Source organism: Triturus cristatus, chromosome 6 (genome assembly GCF_964204655.1).
Source record: "Triturus cristatus chromosome 6, aTriCri1.1, whole genome shotgun sequence".
In the NCBI taxonomy this organism is placed as follows: Eukaryota; Metazoa; Chordata; class Amphibia; order Caudata; family Salamandridae; genus Triturus; species Triturus cristatus.
The window spans coordinates 1,369,006,481-1,369,034,255 of record NC_140589.1 but is presented as its reverse complement, the minus strand read 5'-3'; the positions used below and the strand labels follow the sequence as shown (position 1 = coordinate 1,369,034,255).

At 50.3% G+C, this 27,775-nt stretch overlaps 1 protein-coding gene across 1 annotated transcript in view; it reads right to left on the bottom strand.

The window, feature by feature from the left end:
* Nucleotides 1-27,775, bottom strand: part of FANCL (FA complementation group L) — a 433,780-nt gene that overhangs the window by 29,595 nt on the left and 376,410 nt on the right. Inside the window, exons 12-13 of the mRNA XM_085612370.1 lie at nucleotides 18,112-18,228; nucleotides 4,421-4,492 (exon numbers count right to left, since the gene is read on the bottom strand). Coding sequence (XP_085468496.1) covers nucleotides 4,421-4,492; nucleotides 18,112-18,228 — 189 coding nt within the window. The remainder of the gene's footprint in view (nucleotides 1-4,420; nucleotides 4,493-18,111; nucleotides 18,229-27,775) is intronic.

The following is a 27,775-nucleotide window of genomic DNA, read 5'->3' as shown; positions in this document are numbered from 1 at the left end:
GATGTAAGGCTCCGCTCCAGCCGTTCCCTGTCGTGAGCACCACTTTTGAGCAGGTGGGCATTGACATTGTGGGGTCTCTGGACCCCAAAACAGCCATGGGCAGCAGGTTGATCTTGGTGGACCATGCCACCTGGTACCCGGAGGCTATACCTCTAAGAACAAGGACGGCACCTGTGGTGAGTCGGGCATTCGTGGGAATCTTTTCCTGTGTGAGTTTACCCAAACAGGTGGTATCTGACCGGGGTGCCAAATTCATATCTTTCTATATGAAGTCTCTGTGGGAACAGTGTGGTGTAACCTACAAGTTCAGCACACAATAGCACCCCCAATGTAATGGGTTGGTTGAGGGATTCAAATGAACCCCTAAGGGCATGATTATGGATCTGTTTGCCTACAGGAGGAAACAAAGAAGGGACTGGGATTCAGTATGGGCACCCTGTGAGAGGACCTCGGAGTCTGGTGAAAGAGGTCTAGAAGGAAGCTCTCAGGAAGCATCCCCCACCCCAGGATGCATTTAGCTACACGCTGGCCTTCAGAATGTGGGCACTCTGAGCTCAGAATTTAAAAACACATGTATTAGTAAATATGTTTTTTAAATTGTGTGTTTGAAAATGCCACTTTTACAAAGTGGGCATTTTCGTTTTCAACCAGCCTGTCTCAGCCGGACGGTGGAATCAACATATGGTTTAGACTGACAGGGGCCTGTTTGTGCATTCGCTCTAGACAGCCACACTAAGGGAGTTGAGGTGTTCCCTGCATATCCTGAAGACCCATCACCAGGCTGAGCTAGATTGGTGGGAGGATCTGTAACCTGCTCCTGAATAGGGCTATGCCTGGCCTCTCACAATGCTGTCTCCATCCCCCTGGAGTGTGTCTGGAGCCAAGAGCAGGCATGACAAGAATTTGTGCACTACAAAAACAATCCTTTGAAGATTGCCTACTTCAAAGGCCAAAAGGGGTATAAGTATTGGACCTAAAACCTGAAACTTTAAGAACACTTCTGGAAGATGAGGACCCTGCCAAAAAGAAGAGCTTAAGAGCTGTCAGGACAGTGCGTTGCTTTGCTGGCATGTTCTGCAGTTGATGTTCCTGTCTGTGGCAGTGGAAAGGACTGGATTATTACTTTGCTGTATCCTGCTTGAGAAGATTCTCCATGGGCTTGAAGTAGAGCTTGCCTCCTGTTAAGTCTCAGGGACACAAAGACTTCCCCTGCAGCATCCTTGAACTCCACTGCTGGGATCTCTGACCTGCCTTGTGGTGCCAAATCCAGTTATGGGCCCTGTAGGTTGTTTCCGCTGCAAAGACCTGCATGAAACCATCAAAATCGACAAATCGCCCTTCCAGTGCCTGTTTTCCCAATGCAGTACTGCTGTGCGGGCAACACTTCCATGCGGCCAAAGAAATCGATGCAGCACCTATCAGCGGCCGAAGAAACCGCAGCAGCCAGAGTTCAGCGCACCGTGTCTCCCAAGTACGAGACTCGCGCACTGACTCCGATGCAGGCCCTGCTGTGCAGCTGGAAAAATAGACAAATCATGGGACGCGGCTGAAGAAATCGACACAGCGCCTGCTTGCTGCTGCATCGACCTCCAGGAAGTCTGGATTTTCACACATCGCACCTGTGCGCTAAGTTTTTCCTACGCATCATCCGCAGACCAGAACCATCTTGGACTTGGAAGCATCGCTTCCCCCTACAGTCCGTATTCGATGCAGAACTGACGCATTACCTTCCGGTGGACTCAGGAACCGACGCATCGCTGTGTTTTCTGACTCTTTCCTCCTCTGCAGGTGTTTTGCCTAATGGATTCTGACCCATCTGAGGTACTTTGTGTAGAATCACCACATCCATAGAGTTCTATGGACAGAATTGCTTGAAGCATTTTAAAAGTCATATTTTGTGTTGTGTATGTTGGACTTTTGGCGTTTTATTCTGGTTTGGTTTAGATAAAGATGCTTTATTTTTTAGCCTGGAGTCAGCGTGCATGCGCTGCTCTGCGAGACTTGCTGTACTGGAGTATGGAATAGAAGCTCTGCCCATATTTGTCATTGGCTTGTGCCGCTGTCCTTCGTAAATGCATGCTTCTGATTGGTTAATAGGCTTGTTAGTCCCTCCTTAGTACCGCCTTGTCTTCATTTATAACCTTCCATGGCTACTGGCCCTTTTACTTCATTTGTTATATGGTACGTGTTATTTAGTCTGGTAAGCACTACTTTCTTTATTGTGTTTCTCTTACTGCAGGCACGAAGTGCTTTTCTTACATTCAGTGTGCCATGCGCAAGCAGGCGAGACAAATTGCAAATATTTTTTAACGGGAGAGGGCTCCCAAGGCAGATGAACTGCACCCACCCAGCCCCAGGCAGCGCAACCAGCTGAGAGGAGAGGCGGCCTGCTGTGCCGCAGCTGGGACAGTGCACGCATAACTAGTAGGTAGAAGGAGGCATGCTTGTGACAGACAGGGGGAGCGCGCACAGGTTCCAGGCTGCAACAGGGGCCTGGCGCACACCGCCTCCCTGTGCCATGTCGCTCCCAGGGCATTGCCCGTCGTGGATCTTGTTCCCTTTTTCTCTTCTGTTTGGATGCCTCCGCTCCTGGTAGTGCCCCCCGCCCAGGGTGTGCACCGCAGTGCCTGTTTCCTACGCTGGAAACCTGCAACCGCCACTCCCTGCGATGTCGGCGGATGCTGGCGGGGATGCGCCCCCGGTCTGGAGGAAGCTGCGGGTGTTGCAGCCACTCACCACCCTCTTCCCCAGTGGGAGATGAGCCTATCAGTCCTTTCCCTGAAGCTGGGTCTGCCTTCCCACCCTGCCTCCACCACCCGGAGCTGCAGGAGCTACTGAGGAGCGTAACTCTCTCGACGGGCCGGAGTATGAGGAAGAAGAAGTGGAGATTCCGCTGACCTCTCTGGCGCCTAACCAGTAAGTACCGATTCTGGGATATGGCCGATCTCCCGCTGCATTTGTCCCTCATGCGGCCCGGCCTGGGGAACATGCATGTCTGTTTCAGCACCTCAGTGTTGCAGGACCATATGGACTTTCTGAGAACAACTTAAACAGCTTCTTCTGGAATTAGCTAGCTTCCCAGAAGGGTTGGTGAGAAGAGGGTGTACTGTCCTCTGTGGCCCAGGGTCGGCCAGGTCCTGCCGGAACTTAGGGCAAAGATCTCGTCAAGTTCCAAAACCGTGCCAGGTTTAATGTTTGCGGGAACGTGCGATGTATATGCAGCCTGTCCAGCTAGCTGTCATTGTCAGATCTCATTGCGGGCTCTGGGGTGGAGAGCAGTCATTGATGGTGCACTCTGGGACAGAGAAACTGTATGCAGAGTCCCGGTGAACAGACAACAGGTGTCCAAATTCTGAATGTTTCTATGCAATACAGTTGTTTAGCGAGCTTTATTATGTACATTTCATTAGTGAAGATGCTTACTAAGTTGCACAGTTTGTTGGAAAACATTTGGTGGTCTCTCATTTCTGTGAAACTATTTCCCAGAGCGATAATACTCGAGACACTTTAAACAAGATTGCTTTGAGACTAATCAAATTCACGAAGGTTGATGTTCCCAGGATGGAAACATGCTCTTATTCTACAGTCAATGGCAGTGTATAGGAATTGAAAGGGTCCAAGTACTGCACAACTTCACCAAGCGGTCACGAGCACTAAAAATTAGTCTTATCCATTTCATTATTGAATTTTATCTATACTGACACAGCATCGTATAATTCGCATCTTTTCTTCCAACTTAATGTCGCTCACCACCACACCCCAAAAGTGTGATGAGCAATTGAATGCACAATTAGTGAATAATAGGATTTATTTCAGCCCATTGACTCCTCTTGCAAATAGCAAGTGAAGCGTATTATTACACATACACAATGGAATCAACAACTGAGATCAACAGAATCTTCTCCAATCCTGAAAAAAACTCAAGACCTGCTAATTCAACTCACTCACCACTCTCACCCGAATCTAAAACCAGGCTTCCTTATAACAGCTCCTATTCAATTTGGCATGAAATCTGTGCTGTGCGACTCTAAGCTCAAGAGTATGTAATAAATGACCGATAAATAAATTAATATACATGAATGATGATCATGAATGATTCAAAGTAGTCGTCTACTCAAAAAAACAAGGACGTCAATAAACATATCAGTAGTTTACAAATGATAAAACACAACACCCAATTGTTTTAAGGGAAGGTACCATGGTCCTTTCCCAAAACAGTGGCCATAACCTACGCAGGTGTGTGCAAAAAACACTTTGGTTGAGTTCACAATTTAGTTCTACTTTATTACTTTAAATTATGGTGCATAGAAAATGCTCCAACGTAACTTGGGTGTTATGATTTTTTACTTTAATAATGTTCTTAAATGTTTCCATGCAACATAAAAACAAATCCTCTGAAAAACATGTGAAACGTCATTACCTTGCTGCAGTATGGACATTCTCCAAAGATGACATTAAAGCTCTGTCTGCTTGAAGGAAGACCTCTCAGCCACTGTTGGGAAGACAGATTAAAATGTGTATTGTCCTTTCTCTTTTGCAATATTGTGCTATTGGAAATTACACGTTATAGTCACTGAAGAAGACACACATAAAATTGTCTGACATTTCTACTCCTCCACCTTCTCACTTCAGTCTCTCCAGGTGCTACCCCAAAATCACATTTAGAGGGCTTCAAAAAGGGGTCCTCAAAATTAAATATTTTCCACCAAACATCCATAATGACAGCTAGAGAATTAAGGACCTAAAACACCACTTTCTATAATAATAGCTTAGCACTGTCATTGAGGGTATGTAGCTAGAAGAGGTTTTGTGGTAATGTGGCTCTAAACGTAAGCATAGGAAATTGCAGTAACCAAAATAAATCGAACCTTTCTGTACATTATTCGTGTACCCAAAATTAAATGTGCTCATTCGGAAGGGCAGGTCCCATGGTATTTGTTCTGTACAGCCTTGATTAGCAACATCTCATGCTCTTTGCTTGTCCTTCACAGGAACTTGCAGAATGTCTCCCATGCACTTCAAAACACAATAGTTTTCCAAAATATCAACCATACCTTAAGAAAGTTATCATGGATTATATTTGATTTACTTGAGGACTATGTGACCGATGTACTTGGCTCCTATTAGGATCACAGAAAATATTGACTAAAAAAAAGCAAATAAGCACTGGCAATGCCAATAGGCCTGGCTTTAAAGGAATGTTGTATGGTAATGTGAAGCATTACAAGTAAATAGTATGGGAATATATATGCATTTCAATGGAAGCAGAACACTTTAGAATAATAGTGGTGTAGGCTAAAAGGTCAGGTGACAGTTGTACTGTCAAGCCAGACCTAAAAATCCATGTAGGTTAATGACTGCCTAACTCCCATGTGTGCTGCCGCCAGAGAAAACCAAATTAAATTATCTAGTTAACTGAAACACTTAAAAATCATTCTAATGTCATGTGTGTGCCATTGAAAGTTCAAGCTTAGACATTAGGATAAATAAAACGATCGCAGTTGTGGATGGCAAGCACTTTTTATGTGGAAGCACACAACTTCTGCCCAATTAAAACATATACTCCTGGTTCTTGCCACTGAATCATCCAGATTCTTATGGGCCGTGCACATTGCATTAAAATGAAAAGGTTTAATTTTTTTTTTTTCTCAAACATTTTTATTATTTTCATTGTTATAATCAGAATTTAGCATAACTCGTTTCGTAGACATACAGTGGAAGTGCATTTCAACATTGAGTATTCTTACATCCTTTCCCCTAGCCTTGGCTAGACAAACTTTAGCATACATTAACATTGCGTACTTTAATCCTATACAACCCTGTACGACTCTGCCCCCGATAACTCCCCCGATTGCATCCCAGGGGGCTCACAGATGTATCCCCTAAATGCATTCCATGCCCCCCACACTTTATTCCATTTACGCGGACATCCTCGGTTAGCATGGCTGCGTCCATGTCTTTACACCAAGCTTTGATCGTCGGTAGCTCCTCCGAACCCCATTTTTGCGCGATGTTCCGCTTAGTTACCATTATTCCTAGTGTAACCCATTCCTGTACCTGATGCGCGAGATCATTCGGTCCCCAAATATTTAATAGGCAACTCTTGGGCTCCGGCATTAGTGATTCCCCCTCCACTTGAGATATTGTCCTCATAACTCTAATCCAGTAGTCCGCTATTCTGGGACACTCCCATAATGTGGGAAAAAAGGTCCCTTGGTCCCCACAGTGTCTTAAACAATACAGATGGGAAGCTTTCCCTATTCTACAGAGGGTGACTCTAGTATAGTAAAAAAGGTTTAATTTTAATGCGGATGCGAACCACAGTGTTTCCAGGTCGCCCTCCAAGTGCAGAAGGACCTGGGTGTCAGGTACAATGCACATCCGGCAGTTTAATTTGTAACACGGGACCCAACGAAAGCTGGTGGTCCATATATTTTAAAGGTGTTCGCGTTGACTCGAATGGGGAAGTGGTATTTTTTGGCTGGTACCTGATAAGAACTGTTTTATCCAGCAAAGAGGCACGTCCCTGGATACAGAGTGTGTGGAAGGTGGCACGACTTGAATGAGCATTAATTCTCCTCCATCCACCAATCGCCTCAACTCACTCAAAGCACAGACAACCACAGATTTGGTGCATTTACCATCGTGAAATCCCACATGGAAATTATTCAGGATACTTTTACTCAAAGTAAAGCGTTGTACCTGTGTTACCACTAACTGCTTTACCAATCTCGCAGGCAACAAAAAGTGCTAAGGTCTCAAATTGGCCAGGATCACCCTACAAGAGTAGCATGATACATTTATCTATATATGGGATTAGGGGTGGGCAGAAAACTCCGCTCCGCCAGTGGAGCAGATAAAGCCAGCCAGCCCCGCTCCCTGGCCCAGTCCCTGCTTCTGAAAGCAGCCAGGCCGGGGAGAGCCTCCCCAGGCCCTGGTGGACACCCGTCCCCAGCGCCCAGACACTCGGCTGGCTTGCAGGGCGTGGGGCTCCCGCACCCTGGGGCACGTCACACGGAGCTCGAGCCCCGGGCCCGTTCCCAGCGTCCGAACCCTAGCCAGGCTGGGGAGAGGCTCCACGGGCCCCGGTGGACCCCCTTCCCCAACACCCGGACCCTCGGCTGGCTTGCAGGACGGGGGGCTTCCACACCCCAGGGCCCGTCGGATGGCGCACGAGCCCCAGGCCCGGTCCCAGCTTCCAATCCCTAGTTAGGCCGGGGAAAGCCTGCCCGGGCCCCGGTGGACCCCCGTCCCCAGCACCCGGACCCTCGGCTGGCTTGCAGGACAGGGGGCTCCCACACCCTGGGCCGGAGCACGAGCCCAGGGCCCGGTCCCAGCTTCCAAACCCTAGCCAGGCTGGAAAGAGCCTCCTCGGGCCAGGCCGGGGAGAGCCTCCCCGGGCCCTGGTGGACCCCCTTCCCCAGCACCTGGACCCTCGGCTGGCTTGCAGGACGGGGGGCTCACGCACCCCAGGGCCTGCCGGATGGAGCACGAGCCCCGGGCCCGGTCCCAGCTTCTGAACCCTAGACAGGCCGAGGAGAGCCTGCCCGGGCCCCAGTCGACCCCCGTCCCCAGCGGCCAGACCCTCAGCTGGCTTGCAGGACAGGGGGCTCCCGCACCCTGGGACGGAGCACGAGCCCCGGGCCCAGTCCCAGCTTCCGAACCCTAGCCAGGCCGGGGAGAGCCTCCTCGGGGCCCGGTGGACCCCCGTCCCCAGCGCCCAGACCCCCGGCTGGCTTGCAGGACAGGGGGGCTCCCGCACCCTGGGACCGAGCTCAAGCCCGGGCCCGGTCCCAGCTTCCGAACCCTAGCCAGGCCGGGGAGAGCCTCCCTGGGCCCTGGTGGACCCCCTGTCCCCTGCGCCCGGACCCTCGGCTGGCTTGCAGGACGGGGGGGGCTCCCGCACCCTGGGACCGAGCTTAAGCCCGGGGCCAGTCCCAGCTTCCGAACCCTAGCCAGGCCGGGGAGAGCCTCCCTGGGCCCTGGTGGAACCCCGTCCCCAGCGCCCGGACCCTCGGCTCGCTTGAAGGACAGGGAGCTTCCGCACCCTGGGATGGAGCACGAGCCCCGGGCCCGGTCACAGCTTCCGAACTCTAGCCAGGCCGGGGAGAGCCGGCCCCGGTGGACCCCCTTCCCCAGCGCCCGGACCCTCGGCTGGCTTGCAGGACGGGGGCTCCCGCACCCTGGGACCGTGCACGAGCCCCGGGCGTGGTCCTAACTTCCGAACCCTAGCCAGGTTGGGGAGAGCCTCCCCGGGCCCCGGTGGACCCCCGTCCCCAGCGCTCGAACCCTCGGCTGGCTTGCAGGACGGGGGACTCCTGCATCCTGGGACAGAGAACAAGCCCCGGGACAGAGCACAAGCCCCGGGACAGAGCACAAGCCCCGGGCCAGGTCACAGCTTTCGAACCCTAGCCAGGCCAGGATGGGGGGCTCCCGCACCCCGGGGCCCGCTGGACGGAGCACAAGCCCGGAGGCCCAGTCCCAGCTTCCGAACCCTAGCCAGGCCGGGGAGAGCCTCCTCGGGCCCCGGTGGAAGCCCATCCCCAGCGCTCGGGCCCTCGGCTGGCTTGCAGGACAGGGGCTTCCACACCCTGGGATGGAGCATGAGCCCCGGGCCCTGTCACAGCTTCCGAACCCTAGCCAGGCCGGGGAGAGCCTCCCAGGGCCCTGGTGGATCCCCGTCCCCAGCACCCGGAACCAAGGAGGGTTAAGCCCAGGCCACGTCCTCTCCCTGCCGGCCTGCCTGGGGAGCCCATTTTCCTCGACTATGTAAGCCCCCATGTACAGAACTCTGGGGAAGAACAAAAGTTGGGGACAGGCCGGCCGCCCGGTAAGCCGGCTATCTGGTCACACAGCCCACAGGGCCATCTGGTCGCGCAGCCAGGCGACCAGATGGCCCAGGATGACCCAGCGCCCAGATGGCCTGGGAGGGTGCCGTACCCAGTCGCCCTTGCAGTCCGGCCGAGGGTGGACAGGTGCTCTGAGGCAGCCGCTCGGGAGGCTCCTTCCCCAGGGCTGCCGCTGCTCGCCTCCCTGCTCGACTTGCCAGGAGCAGCGGGAAGGGGAGGCCCGGCCGCCCCAGGACATCTGGTCACCCTGCCGACCCGCAAGGGATGGTGGCCCCCGTCCATGCACCCCAGTGGGGCAGGGACGGGTGGGGGAGTCCCTCCGTGCCGAAGGGCACGTGGTGGAGGTGGCCTCCCGCAGGCCTGCGTTACGCCCTCTGCCTCCCTCCCGCCAGCCAGCCTGGCGGCAGAGGGACTCACCCCTGGGTGTGGTGGAGAAGGGCGTCCGCAGGCGTCCACGCACGGAGAGACAAAAGCTTGGCTCAGAGGATTACTTTCAATATATCCCAGCGAGGTAGCTGCTCTGCTACTTACGAAACCCTGACCCAGAATCAGGTCGTCAACTAATGATTTAGCACCGGGTGGCCCACGAACATGCGGTGCACTAAGGGTGTTGGAGGCGGCCCCCTTCTGTCTGCACTCCGGTCCCCAAGTGAGCTGCTCTACGCACCGGCTCGAGAGAGCTCGGCTATCCCAGGCCAACTGAGGCTCCACGGCACTGCGGTATCGTTACCGTTTAGGGGATTCTGGCTTAGAGGCGTTCAGTCATAATCCCACAGATGGTAGCTTCGCCCCTTTGGCTCCTCAGCCAAGCACATACACCAAATGTCTGAACCTGCGGTTCCTCTCGTACTGAGCAGGATTACTATTGCAACAACACATCATCAGTAGGGTAAAACTAACCTGTCTCACGACCGTCTAAACCCAGTTCACGTTCCCTATTAGTGGGTGAACAATCCAACACTTGGTGAATTCTGCTTCACAATGATAGGAAGAGCCGACATCGAAGGATCAAAAAGCAACGTTGCTATGAACGCTTGGCCGTCACAAGCCAGTTATCCAAGGAACAATAACTGATTTAATGAGCCATTCGCAGTTTCACTGTACCGGCCGTGTGTACTTACACATGCATAGCTTAATCTTTGAGACAAGCATATGCTACTGGCAGGATCAACCAAGTAGCCTCAACTTCTGACGGGGTGGGTTCGGGGGTGCCGCGTGCCCATCTCCCTGACCGGCAACCTTCACGCACCCCTCTCTCTGGGAGCCTGCTAGGGGAAGAAGCCCACCCGCCTGGGCGGGAGGGCTCGCTGGAGGGGTGGAGAGGTGTGGTCACATGGGCACCGGCAGGCCCAGCCATCTCCCCCGGAAGGGAGAGGCGGGGTGAGGCGCAGCCTGAGCGAGACGCAGGGGTGACGGAGCCTGGCGGCCGCGGCACACCTCGGAACCGTCGTTCCGAGCTGCTGTGGAAATGTGCTGGGCTGAGAGGGGTGACAGCATAGCGCACGGGGTCTACGAACCTGCTGGGCAGCAGCATCCGAGGGCCTGGCGCCACCCGACCCCTTCCGCTCGGGTCAGACCACTGGGGCCATGAGCTGCTGGGGCCACTCGGCCTTCGCTCTGCTGGGTAGGGTGAAGGGCCTCCAGCCAGGCACCAGACCCTCGAGTCGGACGGTCCATGCGGGGTGGAAGCTCCTTGCTTGAATCATCAGCCGAGGCTGGCCAAGCAGTCCATCCCTAAACGGACCAAGAGTGCCCAATCGATCAGAATACAGCTGGGGCATCCCCTGGCAGGCCGCCCTGCGCAGGGGGTATGCTGGCTTAGCGTCCCTGCCTGCTCCCGGAGCAAGCAGGCTCGGAGAAAAAATACCATCGGGAAGGGGCTGAGAGGCAGGTGCGTAGCCGGGCCCCTGGGTGCTGCCTTCCCCCATCTCGGCATCGCCGGACCTCACGCAGGTCTAACTGAGCAAACTCTGAGTAAAACAACCAGCAGGAAGGGGCTGAGAGGCAGGTGTGTACCCAGGCCCCTGGGGGCCCTGGCGGGGCAGGCCCGGGTGCTGCCTTCCCCCGTCTCAGCATCACCGCACCTCACAGAGCTGAGAGGCAGGCGTGGACCTGGGCCCCTTGAAGGCCCCGGCGGGCAGGCCCTGGTGCTGCCTTCCCCTGTCTCAGAATCCACACAGAGGTCTGACTGACCCTCTCCCTACTAATCAGGAGGAGAATTACCCGCTTTCTTGTAATCCGTGCACACAAGGTGACAGAGGGGACCCAAGGCGCGAATGTGCCCGACCTCCTGGAGCCCTCACTGGGATCGGGGAGGCAAATGAGCCCTCATCGAGACTTCCAGTGAAGCCCGGCCATCTGGTCGCCCCATTGGAAAGCATTGCGTGCGACCAGATGGCCGAGGGGAAAGGTGCGACCAGATGGCCGGGCTTGAAAGGGAAGCCATCTGGTCGCTCTGTTCCCCAACTAAAGAGTGAGCGGGTGCCGGGGCATGGAGGCCGGAGGCCCGGAGCCCCAGCCATGGAGGGTCCGAGGGAGACCCAACGGCCCTCCAACCCGGGGCCCGCGGACAGTTTGAGAAGCAGGGGAGGCCTGCACGGGACCGACTGACCCCCGTCCTGGGCCTTTGGCAGAGCGGTAGGCCGGAGGACGGGTCCCAGGGCCGGAGCACCCGACCCGGGGCCCGTCGGGGCCCCGGGACCAAGCCGGGGCTCCCGGGCCCAGAGGCTCAGGGGAAGCCTCCACGGGCCCACGGGACCCCATCCCGGGCACCCTGCCACAAGGCAGGATCGAGGACACAGCCCAGGGTGGGGAGGCCGCACTCCCCGGGGCCCTAAAGGGGCCCCGGCCGGAGCTCCAGAACCCAGCTAAGCATGGGGAGGCTCCCCAGGCACAACGGAACCCCATCCCAGGCCTTTGGCAGAGCGGCAGGCTGTGGGACAGGGCCCAGGGCCGGAGCACCCAACCCGGGGCCCCTGGACCCAGCCGGGGGCAGAGGAAGCCTCCTCCTCGAGGAAGGAGCCCGGAGTGGGGAGGCCGCACTTCCTGTGGCCCCTGGGAGCCGCTGAACCCAGCCGAACAGGGGAAGGCTTCCTGGGCACGACGGAACCCCGTCCCAGGCCCTTGGCGGGCCGGCAGGCCGGGACCCAGGGCTGGAGCTCCCGACACGGGGGCCCAGGCCCCTGGACACACCCGGGGCTCCCGGAGGCGAAGGGGAAGCCTCCTCGGGCCCGCAGGACCCCGTCCCGGTACTTTGCCATGCGGGAGGTCTGAGGACGGAGCCCGGGGTGGGGAGGCCGCACTCCCTGGGCCCCTGGGAGCCCCTGAACCCAGCCGAGCAGGGGGAGGCTCACCGGGCACGACGGAACCCCGTGCCGGGCCTTTGGCGGGACAGCAGGCCGGGGGACGGGGCCCAGGGCTGGAGCACCCAACCCCGGGGTCCGGTGGGGCCCCTGGACCCACCCGGGGCTCGCGAAGGGGAAGCCTACCCGGGCCCCTGACCTGGGCACCCTGCCGCGCGGCAGGACCGAGGGTGGGGAGGCCGCCTTCCCTGGGGCCCCTGGACCCAGCCGAGCAGGGGGAGGCCCACGGGACCTCACTATCATCCTCCCCCACCACAGCCTCACAGAGATATAGTACACATCCTCAAACACTTTAATAGTCGGACAGCACCAAAACGCAGCACAGCCTTCCAAAAACAAAGCACTAATACCAGCCCTATGTCCCACCCATCACCACACACCCCGAGTTACATCACAAGTTGAGAATAGGGTAAGTAACCCATATCTATAGAAGAGAGGCCTACAGACAGAACCCTAGAATCAGTAATAGTGAACATAAACTCAGCTTACTTCCATACCTAAATTCTGCTCACGCTTGACTTAACACATCCAGACATTCGGAAAAACATTATACCACAGCGATGCAATGTTACTTAAATCTATTAATTGCAATTGACTTTGCTACTGTATACTCTGTTTGAACTTGAAAAACTCAATAAAAAGTTTTACAAAAAAAAAGACCCACACACAGTCCAAAGGTGTGCAATCAATTTGGGAGAAGAGAAGGGAAAACATAGGGTTTATGGGAAACCAGCACATGAACTGGAGACAGGCTGCTCCGTCACTCTATGTCACATCTGTCTGGTCTTGCTCTTGTAGTGCTACAGGGATTCAACATCCAACCCCACTCCCTTCAAAAAGAAAGCTCACCATAAGCCAGGAAGTGTTTTTGTTGTTTCTTTATTTAAATAGAGGGGTGGATACAGCCAACATTGGCATGGCTATGCTCCCACCCCAACTAAATGGGTCAACAGTCCCCTTTGGGAGAGAGAAGGGGGGTAATTACCATTGATCTGCCCCCACAGGGTTGTGGGTGTGTGGGGGTAGAAAGCCCACTAGACACCTGACACTAGACATCAGGAATGAAACGCAAAAAAATATATATATATAAGGTTGGGGACAGCCCAGTGTGGGCAGAACCATGCCCACACCCCATGTAAGGCGGGGACAGTCTCCCTGGCCTCCCAACCCCTGGGGCAGATGGGTGTAATTACCCCTGATCTGGCCCACAGGGGGAGCAGCAGAAAGACCACTAGATGCCAGGGATTTGTTTTTCTTTATATAGGGGTGGGGGTTACGGAGCATCGGCATGGCAATGTCCCCACCTCAACTAAATGGGGCAACAGTTTTTCTGTCCCCCTTGGGGGGCAGATGGGGTAGTAACCCCATCTGCCCCATGGGGTGGGCAGAAAGCCCACTAGACACCAGGGATTAAAAAAAAATATATATAGGGATGGGGACGGACCAGCATGGGCAAGGTCATGCCCCCACCTCAAATAAATGGGTCAACAGTCTTTCTGCTCCCATGGGGGGCAGATGGGGTAACTATCCCTGATCAGCCCCACGGGGGAAGAAAGTCCACTAGATGCCAGAGAATTTGGGGGGGGGGGGGAATTTCGGAGTGGGGGATTTTTGGGGGAGCGGCCCCCCTGGGCTTGGGCCTGTGCCTCCCAACACCACGTGGCCAAATAGACTCTCTGCCCCGCCTGGTGATGGATAGGGCAGAAACCTCACTAGATGCCAGGGATTTCAAAATAGCACCTAAAAAACAAAAGGGTTGAGTCCTACCCTGGCATTGAGCCATACCCCTGGCCCACTGGGGCCAATAGTGTCTTTCTGACCCCTGAGGGCAGATAGGAGGCTTGTCCCAATAGGGGAGGTTGCCCCAAACTTGGCCCAGAGGGGCAGGGGATAGAAAATACACCAGACACCAGGGATTTGGATTTTGGGGCAAAAGAAAGTGGTGTGGTGTTGCACTCTGGCATCGACCACACCCTACTTCAAAAGAGACAAACCAGTCTCCCCCCTCCCCCACCCAGGGTCAGACAGGAGGTGTGCCACCAATTTGGCCTGGGGAGCCAGAAAGCCCGCTGAATATATATTTTTTAATAAAATAATGTGATGGGTCTTGCCCATTCAAACATCAGGCCCCACCCTGACCCATAAAACCTCAACAGTCTTTCTGCTCCCATGCGGACTAAAGAACCCCATCCCAATGCCACGCGAGAGGGCATTTGATTCTTTTGGGTGTTGTTTTTACATATGGTGAAACACCGAAACCGGTCCTAGGATGCTTGTTTCCAGTCCAGGGAGGACCTGGCCTGGCAGTTCGGGCTGGACTGTTCCCATTGGGCACAGGGTCAAGACTGATTTGCATATGGCTGGGTCCAAACTGGAATGGCATGGTGAGCATAAGAAACGATGCATTTAGGCCCAGATCTCTGTACTGGGGTGAATGTATGACATTGTTCTGAATTCTGTCCATCAATAGTTCTTTTTGCGTTTATACATATGGGCCAGGAGAGCGTGGCTAACTCCCAATATCGTCCCTCTTGAGATGGGTAGGGCGGCTGCACTTTTTAGGCTTGGGTAGGCTGCCACCTCGAAATCCTGACAGATCTAGACAGTTCTCAAAACAATATATCCGAGGGAATCTAGGGTTGTGTCCTTCGCATGCATTGCACAACAGTTTCTTACCCACAATACTCTGCAAACCTCAAGCTTTGACTAAAAACACATTTTCTTCACATTCTGCGTGAGGAAAACTCCTGGAATCTGCAGGAAGCCACACATTTCCTACCACACAGAATTCCCCCAAGTGCTCGATAAAAATGGTACGTCACTTGTGTGGGTGGGCCAAGAGGCCTTGACACAAAAGGCCCTAAAGTGGTACGTGGAGAGATCAACAACAGGGGTAGCTGCAGAACTTGGGGCTGTGCTCAGCTGTCACCCATATAAACTTACCAACCATAGCCATTTTTAAAAACTAGACATCTAGGGGATTCCAGGGTGGTGGTGACTTGCATGAATCCCATGATGTTTTCCTGCCCAAAGTGCCCTGCAAACCTCAAACTTTGCCTGCAATCAGGCATTTTCCTTACCTTTCTGTGATGGAACCTTACGGAATCCGCAGGAATCCACAAAATTCCTAATACCCAGCATTGACGCACTTGTGCTGATAAAAAAATGTGCGCAACTTGTGTAGTTCGGCCTACTGCCCTTGCCTGGAACACATTAAACGGAGACCAATGGGAGTCCATGGGCTCCTAGAAGCTGGGGTTTCAAGTTGGCATCAACTGAGTTAATAGCAACCACTGACACTTAATCAGACATGGCTGTCACCAGTATCTTAGCCTCGAGGAGACCCGCTATATAACGAGAGGATGACAAAGTTGACTCTATGCATAAGAAAGCTTTGTGTCGCGAAAAGAAGCAAGTGAAGTCCCTTATTATGCAATCAATCAAATGTCTAGTGGGCTTCTCTCTTGTATCAGACTCAAGTGGGACTCTCTGCTCAAAGTAGCTTCCATGGCATTTGATTTTGATTGATCCAGCCCTGGCACCAATCTTTCTATATCCCTTGGCAGTGCACTGTTAAGATCGTATCATGTCTCTATCACCTGGGCCTCTTCAGCTAGCTGCCTCCTATTTTCTGGAGATTACTTCTCTCCCAGCACTGAGCTCTCACAGAACTATGCCAATCAGGTTTTAGGTCAGACCACAGTGCAGAGATAGTCCTCATAGGAGCAACAGACTGCATCCGGATGATCCTCGACTGAGGAGGAAACCACAGCCCTCATCCGTCTTGACCTCTCTGCAGCCTTCCACAGTCTTTCATCCCGTCCTGATCAGGGGACTTCATGAGGTTGGAATCCCAGGACTCACCCACAAACGGAACTGCACCTTTCATACTGGAAGAACACAAACAGTCAACATGCCATGATACTCCCCAGAAGCCCTGAAACTCAGCTGCGGAGTCCTGTAGGGTTCGTCACTCAGCCCGACCCGCTTCAACAGCTACATGACACTGCTGGCAGACATCACCTGCGCACACAACATTGACATACTCACCTACGCTGATGACACACAATTGATACTGAACCACTCAGACAGAATACCCAACACCAGAAACAACTTCAATTTGTGCATGACCGAAGAGGCCACCTGGATGAAGTCCAACTGCCTCAAAGTCAGCATGGACAAGATCAAAGTGGTGATCTTTGGAAAGAGTCGTGGAACTCTACCTGGTGGCCTTTGGACCTCGAACCCACTCTCACCACACAAACAACAAACCTCTATATCATCTACAGCAAGCTTGCCATGTCTGCCCAGGTCAACACTTTCGCCATGGCCTGCTTCTGCACCCTGAGATGCTGAAAAAGGTTTTCAAGTGGCTAACTAAAACCAGGAAAACAGTAATCCAAGGCCTCATCACCAGCAGATTGGACTACAGGAACACTTTCCAATCAGGATTCATACATCAGCTCACAAAAATACTTCATACCGCTCAGAACACAGCAGTCAGACTAGTCCTAAACGTCCCATTCTAGTCTTGCGTCACCCCCCACCACAGGAAGCTACACTGGCTTCCTATACATAAACGTGCACACTTCAAGCTCCTTATCCACACATACAAAGCACTGTACAACCGAGTTCCTGCCTACCTGAACAGCTGGTTACAGCAACCCATCAAGCACCTCCATCCAGCTGGATTCTCACTTGCACACATATCACACTTACGCAAAAGCAGGAGGCTGTGCTTTTTCATACATTGCTCCTAAAGCGTGGAACGATCTCCCACACCAGAGCCTTCTCATCACTTCTTGAATTCCGCAAGACGCTGAAGACCCCTCAAGGCCAGCACCATACACCTGCTAAGCACCAGGATACCCTCACAGGTGATTAGGAACTATAAAAATACACATAATATATGTCACTGGTCCAGTGCAGATGGGAAGGAGGTTCATGCTCCTCTTGGCTGGATGGTGTATCGAACCACTGGAGCTCCAGATTCAAGCCACTGTATTACAGCTGGTCCAACAGTGCCACACTTAGTTGCAATCTTGTCTAAGTACTAGTAGGCCACAGGAATCTTACTAGAGCTTCACTGGTTGCCAGTATATAAAACAATTAATGTTCAAATCTGATGCCTTACATTTAAAAGCTTTTGTGGCATAAGTTTATGCTATAGTGAAAAGATGTTTTCGTTAAAGTGCATAAAGACTAAATAAGCCAAATAATACCTTTACAAACCTATGTACATCATATTTCTAATAATCATTTGGCTAACATGTACAATGTCTTGCCATTACTGAGGGACCCACTTTTCATGATGGCTCAAACATTTTGCTGTTGCAGCTACTGAAATCAATGCACCTCATGCACTGCAATGAAAGCACTCTGTAGGGGGAGGAATGATACACCCAGTGGCATAAAAGTGAATGACAAATATTCTTCTAGGCTACCCAAAAGTTGCAATTGACAAGAAATGAAGGGGGAATCACACCAACAAGCCAATGGCTGTAGGAGACCACCCCACAGCCGACTCTATATGTAAATATCTAGATTTTTCTTTTTGAAAACGAAAGTTATTTGCTTAGGCCAGACAAAAAAGATGCATTAGTAAATAGATTTTTCAACCCATGCAACAGCACAATATGAAAGATAGCCAGGAATAATCTAGAGGCTTAAAACAGATACAATGGAGAATGTGAACAGGTGACCTGATAAAAACTGATCAAATGAAGTAGCTTGTCCATGTGGTTACCAACCAGAATAGCTAGAGCTTCCAGGTCTAGAGCATTTCTTCCAAAAACATCTTGCCCACAATTTAGCACTGAGTATGCTTACTGAGGACAGCAATGGCTTCAGATGGCTAGGAAAATTCATTATAGAGATGGAAATAAAATTAAATACTGTACCTCATACAAGCAAGCTTGATGGAATGGCTGGCCGCACCGAGGATCGTCACAAACTTGATCGGGTATTGTATTATCAAGTCGATAAGCATAGCATATCCCACAATCCATACTGTAATCCTGTAAAAATCAAAGAACTGAACTTTAACAAAATAAATGCATTACGGGGATTAATTTCCTCACACTGAAAGTAGTCCTACTAAATTTTAAAATATTGTTGCTAGTATACAGTATATAATTTTAGTACATCAGTTCTATATGGGCAGTGTTAGACTTGGGGGTCTCTAGTTGGCACAGGTATGCACTTGTGACAAATAGGGACCCTCTATTCTAGTCAGGGTAAGGGGGTACACTCCTAAAATAACCCCTGCTCACCCCCTTGGTAGCTTGGCATGAGCAGACAGGCTTATCTCAGAGGCAGTGTGTAAAGCATTTGTGAACACATACAGTAACCAAGTGACAACACTACAGATGGACACCACACAGGTTTTATATCAAAAATAACTATTCTTTATATAGATTTACCACAAGACCATTAAACGACAAAAACACACAATACTGTTACTTTAGATGGTAGGATTTTGCTTAGTTCTCTTAAGTTCTTAAATGCAACACTTTAAGTCAATGTACCTTTTAGATGCGACACGCAGGGCAACGAAAGTGTTGCAACAATGTTGATGCGATGAAGTTTTTGGTGCAAAGAAATAAAGATGTTAAGATCTTCCAGATGTGTTACGCTTCTCCGATGTTGCGAGAAGAGTCGACTCGATGCTTCAGCTGCGACACACTTTACGTGATGAGACGACAGCGGCCTTGGCAACGACACTCTTCTACGACGTTTGCGAGACGCTTCCGCTCGATGCAATGTTGCAGCGGCGACACCCCTTTACGCGATGCGACGACAGCAGCTTCGACGGCGGCACGCGTCTCCGTGGATGCGAGGTGCTTTTCTTGATGCGGTGCAATGCGTCAGCTACGATGGCGACACGCTTCTTGGGTGTTGCGAGACACTTCCTGGATGATGCGAGACGCTTCCGCTCGATGCGATGCTGCAGCGGCGACACACTCTACGAGATGCGACGACAATAGCTCCGACGGCGGCACGCTTCTCCTTGAGTCGCGCTTCCAGCTCCTTGCGACACGCAGTCCCTCAGAAGACCCAACAACAGCAGCAGGCACTTCCAAAGAACTCTGGGGAGCTGGGGGGTGAAGTCTGTTGTTCCTGAGACTTCAGCAGGAGGCAAGCTCTTTTCCAAGCCCTTGGAGATCCTTCACAGGTTGAGCAAAAGTACACACAAAGTTCCTTTCTCCTCTCTTTGGCAGTAAGGCAACCACTGCAGGCCAATCCCCCAGGTTCAGGGATAGTTTCCTCCTCAGCTTCTTCTGGTTCCTCCCTCAGCAGAGGTTCTTCTTGTTTTCCCAAAGTGATCCAAATTCTTGGAATCAGGGTCCAAATACTTATACCCCCAAATCCTTTGTCCTCTGAGGGCAGAGGGGCCTTTGCCCAGTCCAAACCAGTTCTGGAGCACTCTGTTTACATGACTCCTTCTTTCCTGTCGCAGTGCAGGGCAGAAACATCAGACGCCCCACAGGAGGTGGAGCCAGCATTGTGGAGGGAAAGCACAGCCCTGGAGCACTTTGTTGACATGATTCCTTCTCTCCTTTCACAGTGCAGGGCAGAGCCATCAGACGCACCACAGGGGGTGGAGCCAGCACTGTGGGGGGTAGGCACTGTCCTATTCAGGTCCCAGGTGCAACTCCTCCCTCCCATCTAGATGCATATCTCTCTATTCACCACTGGGCGGACTCATCCTGTCTCCGGGAATTCCCCAGCCCTGTCACTCAAACTCCAGACAAGGACTACACAACCTAGCAGAGGCAGGTTTGAATGGTTAGACAAGAAAATACCTACTTTCTAAAAGTGGTATTTTCAAACACAGAATGTTAAAACCAACTTCACTAAAAGATGTATTTTATCATTCTGAGTTCAGGCATACTAAATTCGAATTTCTACCATGTTCCCTGAGTCAGTTAGGATTATAAAATGTAATAATCAAACTGTCCATTCTGGCCTATGGAGAACAGGTAGCCTTGCAATAGTGAAACACGAAAATGGCTGTAATTCACTATTAGAACATGCCACACACACCAGGGCATGCCCTACCTTATCCTTACAATGCACCCTGCCCTTGGGCCTACCATAGGGGTGTCTGATATTAAGAAAAGGGAAGGTTTAGGGACTGGCAAGTGGGTGCACTTTCCCAGTCAGCATGACAGTACCAGACTGCATGCAGGCTCTGCAATGGCAGACCTTAGACACACTTTTACAGGCTGCTTCTGTGGGTGGCACAACCAGTGTTGCAAGCCCACCAGCAGCATTTGGATTTACAAGCCCTGGGCACTCCTGGTGCACTGTACTAGGGTCTGACAGGTAAACCAAACCAACCAATCATGGAACCACTAATCAATATGTCAATTTACAATAGGGAGAGCATATGCACTTTAGCACTGGACAGCAGTGGTAAAGTGCCCAGAGTCATAAAATAGCCAACAACAGGTCAGAAAAAATAGAGGAGGAAGGCAAAAAGTTCAGGGATGACTCTGCAAAAAGGGCCAAGTCCAACAGGCAGGCCAAGATAAAAGTCTCTAGAGTGATTGAAAACATGTTTCAATTTCAACAAGAAATCCATTGACTACTTGAGAATGCTTTTACCTTGGTATATCGCTAGAACAGTCATTTACTAATCGAATCTGCCACCTCTATGGAATGTATGCCAATTTTACTTTGTTCACTGTAATCTTCCACTCAATGAGGTAAGTGGTTGATATTATTCCACCAATTAACCATGACCACATCATGCCTATAATTTTACTTCTAAACACATATGTTCAATTGTCCTGAATTGTCAATCCCCAAATAAAATTGCTCCGAGCATATGCAAAAAAATATCCATAATAGGGTTGAGATTATCGTATATTTTTTTCATCTCATACTCTAGCCTGTTTGATATTAGACATATCATTTTCCCTGGTCCTTAACCCACCCCCTTTTTTCTCTTCCCTTTGTTACTTTATTTCTTGGGCTGATTTGCGCACCTCAATTAGTTACTTCTCTCTGGTTCGCTTTCTAATATACCTTTCACCACTGTCCCCTTCTACTAACCCGACAGAGCTCATACGTGGATCAATAAAATCCAGATACCCCACTAACTTGAAGGTACAGAATGCAACAATTATCAGGAAAGCATACACACCTGACATATGTAAGTACACAGCAAAGACCATTTAGCATCTTGCATACACATCTAAACATGAATTCATAATAGCAAATACGCACTGCAAAGCAAATAAAAGGAGTAATGAAAAAGGATCTATTGTTCTTCAATACTAACATTGATTATTCAATCTCTGCAAATAACTGCCCAAAAAGCATCTTAATTCTATATGGTAGGAAAATAGATGTCACTGCCTACCGAACTGAAATCTGCAATTTATACTTATTACATTATGGCAATGAGAAAATCATTACACTACAACATGAAATGGTACGGTAGCTCAAATTGAAAAATGACTTTTTTCCTCTTTGGGAATTCAAGTCCAAGCCCTACTTGGACGCCACGGGAATACTGCCCCTGTAGTTAGCCTATATAGGTTGTGGACACTCTTCAGGGCCAAGGATCACTAGTGGACTGGCCTAATCACCAAAAGCAACATATGGTGATCCCAAAACCCCAGGTGACTCCTACCTGGACATAGGTACACTACACCCTAAATTAAGGGGATACTGGCTCCTCGAGCTAGGAGGGGAAGATATCCGCTTTAGTCGCACATTGGTCAAAAGACCATTGTGCTTCCAAACCTACATAGATCACACTGTCTCGCAGCTGCTGGAGCCGCTTAGGGAGATGGTCTGACCCATAGCTCTCACTTGTCATCTCAAGTCACGTCAAGTCCACCCTGGTGTCACTGTCCTACCAGGGTGGGGAGAAGTTGCAGATGAAGCATAACACAAACTGTGTGTGAAGCTTCCTTTTCCAAAAGATTGGTCTTCCCACGTGTCCTGACAGTATTCTTGCGATGACCAAATAGATCTTGGACTTTAATTTCCAAACAGGAGAACATTTTCTGTTTCAATTTCAGCATTCCTTTTCGTGTTGGAGTACTTGGGTTAGGGAGGAAGTACAGTGGCCTACCCACCCCCCTCTCCATTTGCCTGCTGAAAGAATGAGAAAATCAGGCCACAGTCATTGGATGAAAATGTTCTCATCGTTAATTTCAATCTACTGAAACCCTCTACTAAAATGCTGTCTTTTTTCATAAATGTGTTAGACGTACCACCAAGAAACCATCAGAGTATCCTGGGCACAGTCACTGGAGGAAATTAATTTCATCCTTATATTCAATCTACTGAAACCCTCTACTAAGATGCCGACTTGTTTCACAAAAGCGTTCGATGTACCACCATGAAATCATCATACCCTCTCAGACAGACAGACTGACAAACTCCCAATCTGAACCCCTTTCGCCTACAAAGGAGAAATTATGATGACTCAGTCAGTGGGAATATGTGCGGACCCACAGTTGAAGACACTGCCCAACAATTAACATCTCAAGAGGTTTACCTCATTCTCATTCTCTAGAAACTAGAACTCTTTTTACATGGCAGCATTGACAGAAAGAAATGCGTTACTTACCTGTAACGGCAGATATCCAGTATTGGTATCTTTCATAGATTCACATGCCTGAATCATTCCCCGTCGTCGGGATGGGAGTCCCCGGTACATAAGTAAAGTAATGTCCCATTAGACATATAGAGTAATAGGCCTAAGGCCTCACATTAGTAACATATCCAGGTCCTTTTTTAATAAGGACCAAACTCTAGAGAACAACCAATCAGCTGTCACCACTCTCTGGAACCTTCCAGGAAGGAGCTCTAGTCCCTCAGATTTTCGTAAGCACAGTGCTATTTAGAGGTACAACTGAGAGTACTAGGTGAGCCCTTCCAAGGGAGGCGGGTGGGTTGCATGTGAATCTATGAAAGATACCAATACTAGGTAACTGAAGTTACAGGTAAGTAACGCATTTCTTATCCAGTATTAGGGTATCTTTCATAGATTCACATGCCTGAATCAGAATAGAAAGCAATGATGAGCACATTTCCTTTTGTACAGAAAGCATAAATGCACCAGTTAATAAATATATCAACATTAAAATGCAAAGCAATAAGTTGCACGTATGGCAAAAGGTATAGAAGTAACAGAGAAATATGCGTGCAAAAAGAAAGAGAGGCTGGTGGAAAGGAAGGAAGGCTCACCGCTATCGAAAAAGATGACTCAATACCGCCTGTCCCACTGCAGCATCCTTCATTAGCTCCGTATCTAAACAAAAATGCTTGGTAAATGTATGCGGCATCTTCCATGTTGCCGCTCTGCAAATGTCTGTGATAGGCACACCCGCAAACAGTGCCATAGAAGTAGAAACTGCCCTAGTGGAATGGGCACGAATTCTTGATTGTAAAGGTTGACCAGCTTGTTGGTGACAGAAGACAATAGCACCAGAGATCCATCTAGAAATACTTTGTTTTGTAAGGGGAAAACCTTTCCTAGGTGAACTGTAAGCCACGAAAAGTTGGTTGGACTTCCTGAATGCTTTTGTTCTGTCAAGGTAGAATTTAAGGCAGTGTTGTAAATCCAATGAATGTAGAGCTCTTTCAGCTGCTGTTTGAGGATTTGGAAAGAAAGTCTTTAAGACAATAGGCCCATTCAGGTGGAAGTCCAACGGGACTTTGGGTATAAATTTTGGATTAGTGCGAAGAATTACCCTATCGTTCTTGAATTGAAGAAAGGGATTTTGTATTGTGAAAGCGTGAAGGTCACTAACTCTTCTTGCGGATGCAAAGGCTAGAAGAAGTACAGTCTTCCAGGAAAGGAACTTGAGGTCAGCTCTATGTATCGGCTCAAAAGGATGTCTCATAAGCTGAGCAAGGACTGTGTTGAGCTGCCATGTTGGAGGTGGAGACTTTACGGGAGGGAAAGTCGGAAACAGACTTGAGAAATTGTTTTATCAATCTATTTGACCACAGAGAGGGACCTGTAGAAGATCGCCTGAAAAGGGATATTGCTGCCAGGTGAACTTTGATAGAAGCGTGAGCCCGAAGTTGCTAGATGGAGAAGGTATGGCAATATCTCTTCCGGAGAGGATGTGAGGGGATGCACCTTAGCAGATCTACACCAGATACAGAACCTTTTCCATTTGAAGGAATAAGTCCTGTTTGTACTATCCGCTTGAGCGCGAGATAGAACTGCTCTGCAGTCTGAGGAATGTTTAAGCCCTGAAATTCGTGTAACTCAGGAGCCAGGCCGATAATTTGAGAGATGCTAGATCCAGGTGTTGGACTTGTTCCTGGTCCATTGTGGTAGAGATGGAAACGGTGTCAACGGAATTGGAGGTTGCAGGGAGTGGAGATGGAGTTCTGTGAACCAATGTTGGCGAGGCCATGCCGGGGCTATTAGAATCAGCGTGCAGGGCTCTACCTTCATCTTCCTGAGGAGTCTGGGAATCAGGGGAATCGGAGGAAAGGAGTAGGCAAATACGCCGAACCATGCTATTGAAAATGCATTCCCCAGAGATCCCTGTTGGGGATGCCAGCTTGTGAAGTGTTGGCATTTTGCGTTCTGCTGTGTGGCAAACAGATCCAACAGTGGTTCGCCCCACTGAGAGAAGATGCTGTTGAGAGTATTTTGGTTTAACTCCCACTTGTGGCAGGTCGTCTGCAGCCTGCTTAGCCTTTTCCTGGAACATACTCCACTGGGCTTAAGTGACCAGTTCCAAATTTTTTGAGATTCTTGAGAGCGCGAGAGTGAACGAGTTCCTCCCTGTTTGTTCAGGTAGTGCATCGTCGTAGTATTGTCTGTTCTGACTAGCACTAGTGAACCTTTTATCCTGGGTAGGAAAGCCAGGAGGGCTAGAAAGAGCTGAGAGCAGTCTAGGAGGTTTATGTGCAGTTTCCTCTTGGAAGATGACCACTTCCCGCTGATCTGAAGCTCCTGAAGGAAGGCTCCCCAACCTTCTAGAGATGCATCTGTGGTGATCACTTGAGGAGAGACTTCAGTTAGAAAGGGTAGGCCTCGAGACAGGTTTTGCGGATGAGTCCACCAGCCTAGAGAGGCGACCATCTGAGGAGTCACCGGTATGATGTCGTCGAAGGATCCGTTGATTTGAATCCACTGAGCGGAGAGAGCCTCTTGAAGAGGACGCATGCGCAGGCGACAGTAGGGAACTAGACGAAAGCAGGAAGACATAATTCCGAGGTGGGATTTGAATAGGCACACTGAAAGAGACTTTCTTTTCCGTATGTGCTCTGCCAAACGCAGGAGTTTTTGTTGTCGCTCCTGTGATGGGTAAGCTTTTTTCAGGACCGTATTCAGGACAGCTCCCAGAAAGGTTATCCGCTGACAAGGCTGTAGGACTGATATGTCTGGGTTGAGGGGAAGACCCAATCTTTTGAAAAGCCATAGACAGGCTCTGGAAGACTTTCTCGCGCTGTCGAGTTAGGGCGCCTTGACGAGCCAGTCGTCGAGATAAGGAAAGACTTGGTGATGTTGTTGCCTGAGGTATGCAGCCACTGGCGAAAGGCATTTTGTGAAGATGCACGGGGCTGATTTGAGCCCAAAAAGCAGGACCCGGAATTGGTAGTGTCTGCCGGCCACAGTGAACCTCAGATACTTTTTGTGTCTTCTGTGGATAGGAATATGAAAATAGGCATCTTGGAGATCCAAGGATACCATGTAGTCGTTCGCATTGAGAAGCTACAGAACTTCCTGAATGGTGACCATGCAAAATGATTGTTTCTTCAAGAATTTGTTTAGATTTCTTAAATCTAGGATTGGCCTCCATTTCTTTTCCTTTTTGCGCACCAGGAAGAATCAGGAGTAAAAACATTGTCCTCTTTGACGAACAGGAACCTGTTCTATAGCTCCCTTCTGGATCATTGATATTTCCAGGAGTAAGAGATGTAAATGTTTGTGAGCCATAGGTTGCGGAGGTGTCGGTGGTGGTTTGCAGAAATTCTAGAGAATGTCCAAACTGCACCAGCTGGAGAACCCAACGATCTGTAGTGATTTGATTCCAATTCTGTAGTGGGATATTTTTCCTCCTACTTTGGAAGGTGGAGAAGAAACGGAGATTGGCGGCAGAGAGAAGTCATTGGCGTCAGGCGGAATCCTTCTGTCGTCCGGCCCTTCCGCGAAAGGAAGACTTGTTTTACAAAGTCTGCGTCTGTTGCCTCTGTTGAAATTGTGGCCTGTATTGTTGGTTAGAGGAGGAGTAGGAAGACCTATACTGCTGGTAGCCTCCCCTGTTGGAATATTGCCCTCTACCCCTTGAGCCTCGAAAAGGGGTGCTTTTATATTAAAGGGTACCCAAAGCTCTGGCTGTATCTATATCTTTTTTGATCCCTTGGAGGGCCTCATCAATGTGAGTACCAAAAAGGAGTTGTCCATCATAGGGCATGTCAAGGATTTTGGTCTGAATTTCAGTCCGGAATGTTGTTGCCTTAAGCCATCCTTGGCGCCTTAGGACCGCCGCCCCAGCCAGTTGGCGGAAACCAGTGGATGCGATGTCCATCGCACAGTCGATAATTTCAGAAACCGACCTTTCGCCCTCCAGCAACAACTTTCTTGCTTCCTCTTTAGACTCTTGCGGCAGGATCTCTAGGTATGGTGCAATGTCTGACCACATCTGCCTATTGTAGCGTCCCAATAATGCCAATGAGTTAGACGCTCGCACCATTAACACCGACATGGAGGAAAAACTCTTTCCAATATTGTCCCAGCATCTGCCCTCTTTGTCGGGAGGCGCTGAAAGTGGGGCAGAAGGGTTTTTTGATCTGCGTTGAGCTGCCTGAGTAATCACTGAATCAGACTTGGGATGGCCTATCAGGCAGGCTGGAGCGTTGTCTGGAGCCCTATATTTTTTATCCAACCATGGCAAGACTGGAGGAACTGTAGAAGGGCTTTTCATTATCTTGATGCCTTGATCCCAGATATAATCTATGATAGGCATAGACCTAACAGATTTTTTGAAAGGTTCCTTGAAATCGTAAAGGAAACAGTCCTGTTGGTAAGAAGGCATTGGAAGTTTAAAACGTTGTGCTGCTCTTTCCAGTAGATTATGGAAACCTCCGATATCTTCGGGAGGCGAGTACGCCTGAGGAGGCAATGCGATGCAGGAAGAGGGATAACATAGTCGTCCCATTCGTCATGATGTGACCGAGTATCCTGAATTTCCCCTTCTTGTGGTTCATCATCCTCATCGTTCGTAGAGGGAGGAGGCGGCACAGGCACTTCAATGGTAGGAGGCTGTGGAGGTGGAACTTGCGTTCTCTGAGGTGGAGAGAGAACTGGAGCAGGAGACGGAGCAGAGGTGGGGAACCTCTTCCTGTAGTCTGAGATCACAAATTGCAGGTCAGAGACCAGGGCTGAAGGAATACAAACCATCTGTGGCTGTTGATGATGGCTTTCGTCATGATAGGACGCCTGCTCATCCATATCTTGATCATCATAATCAGAGTCCTCCTGATATTTAACATTGAGCTCAGAGGGACTTCTTGCAGGCCCTAAACATACTGTGCTCATCCGAATCATCATCTTCGTCCAAAAGATGAGAA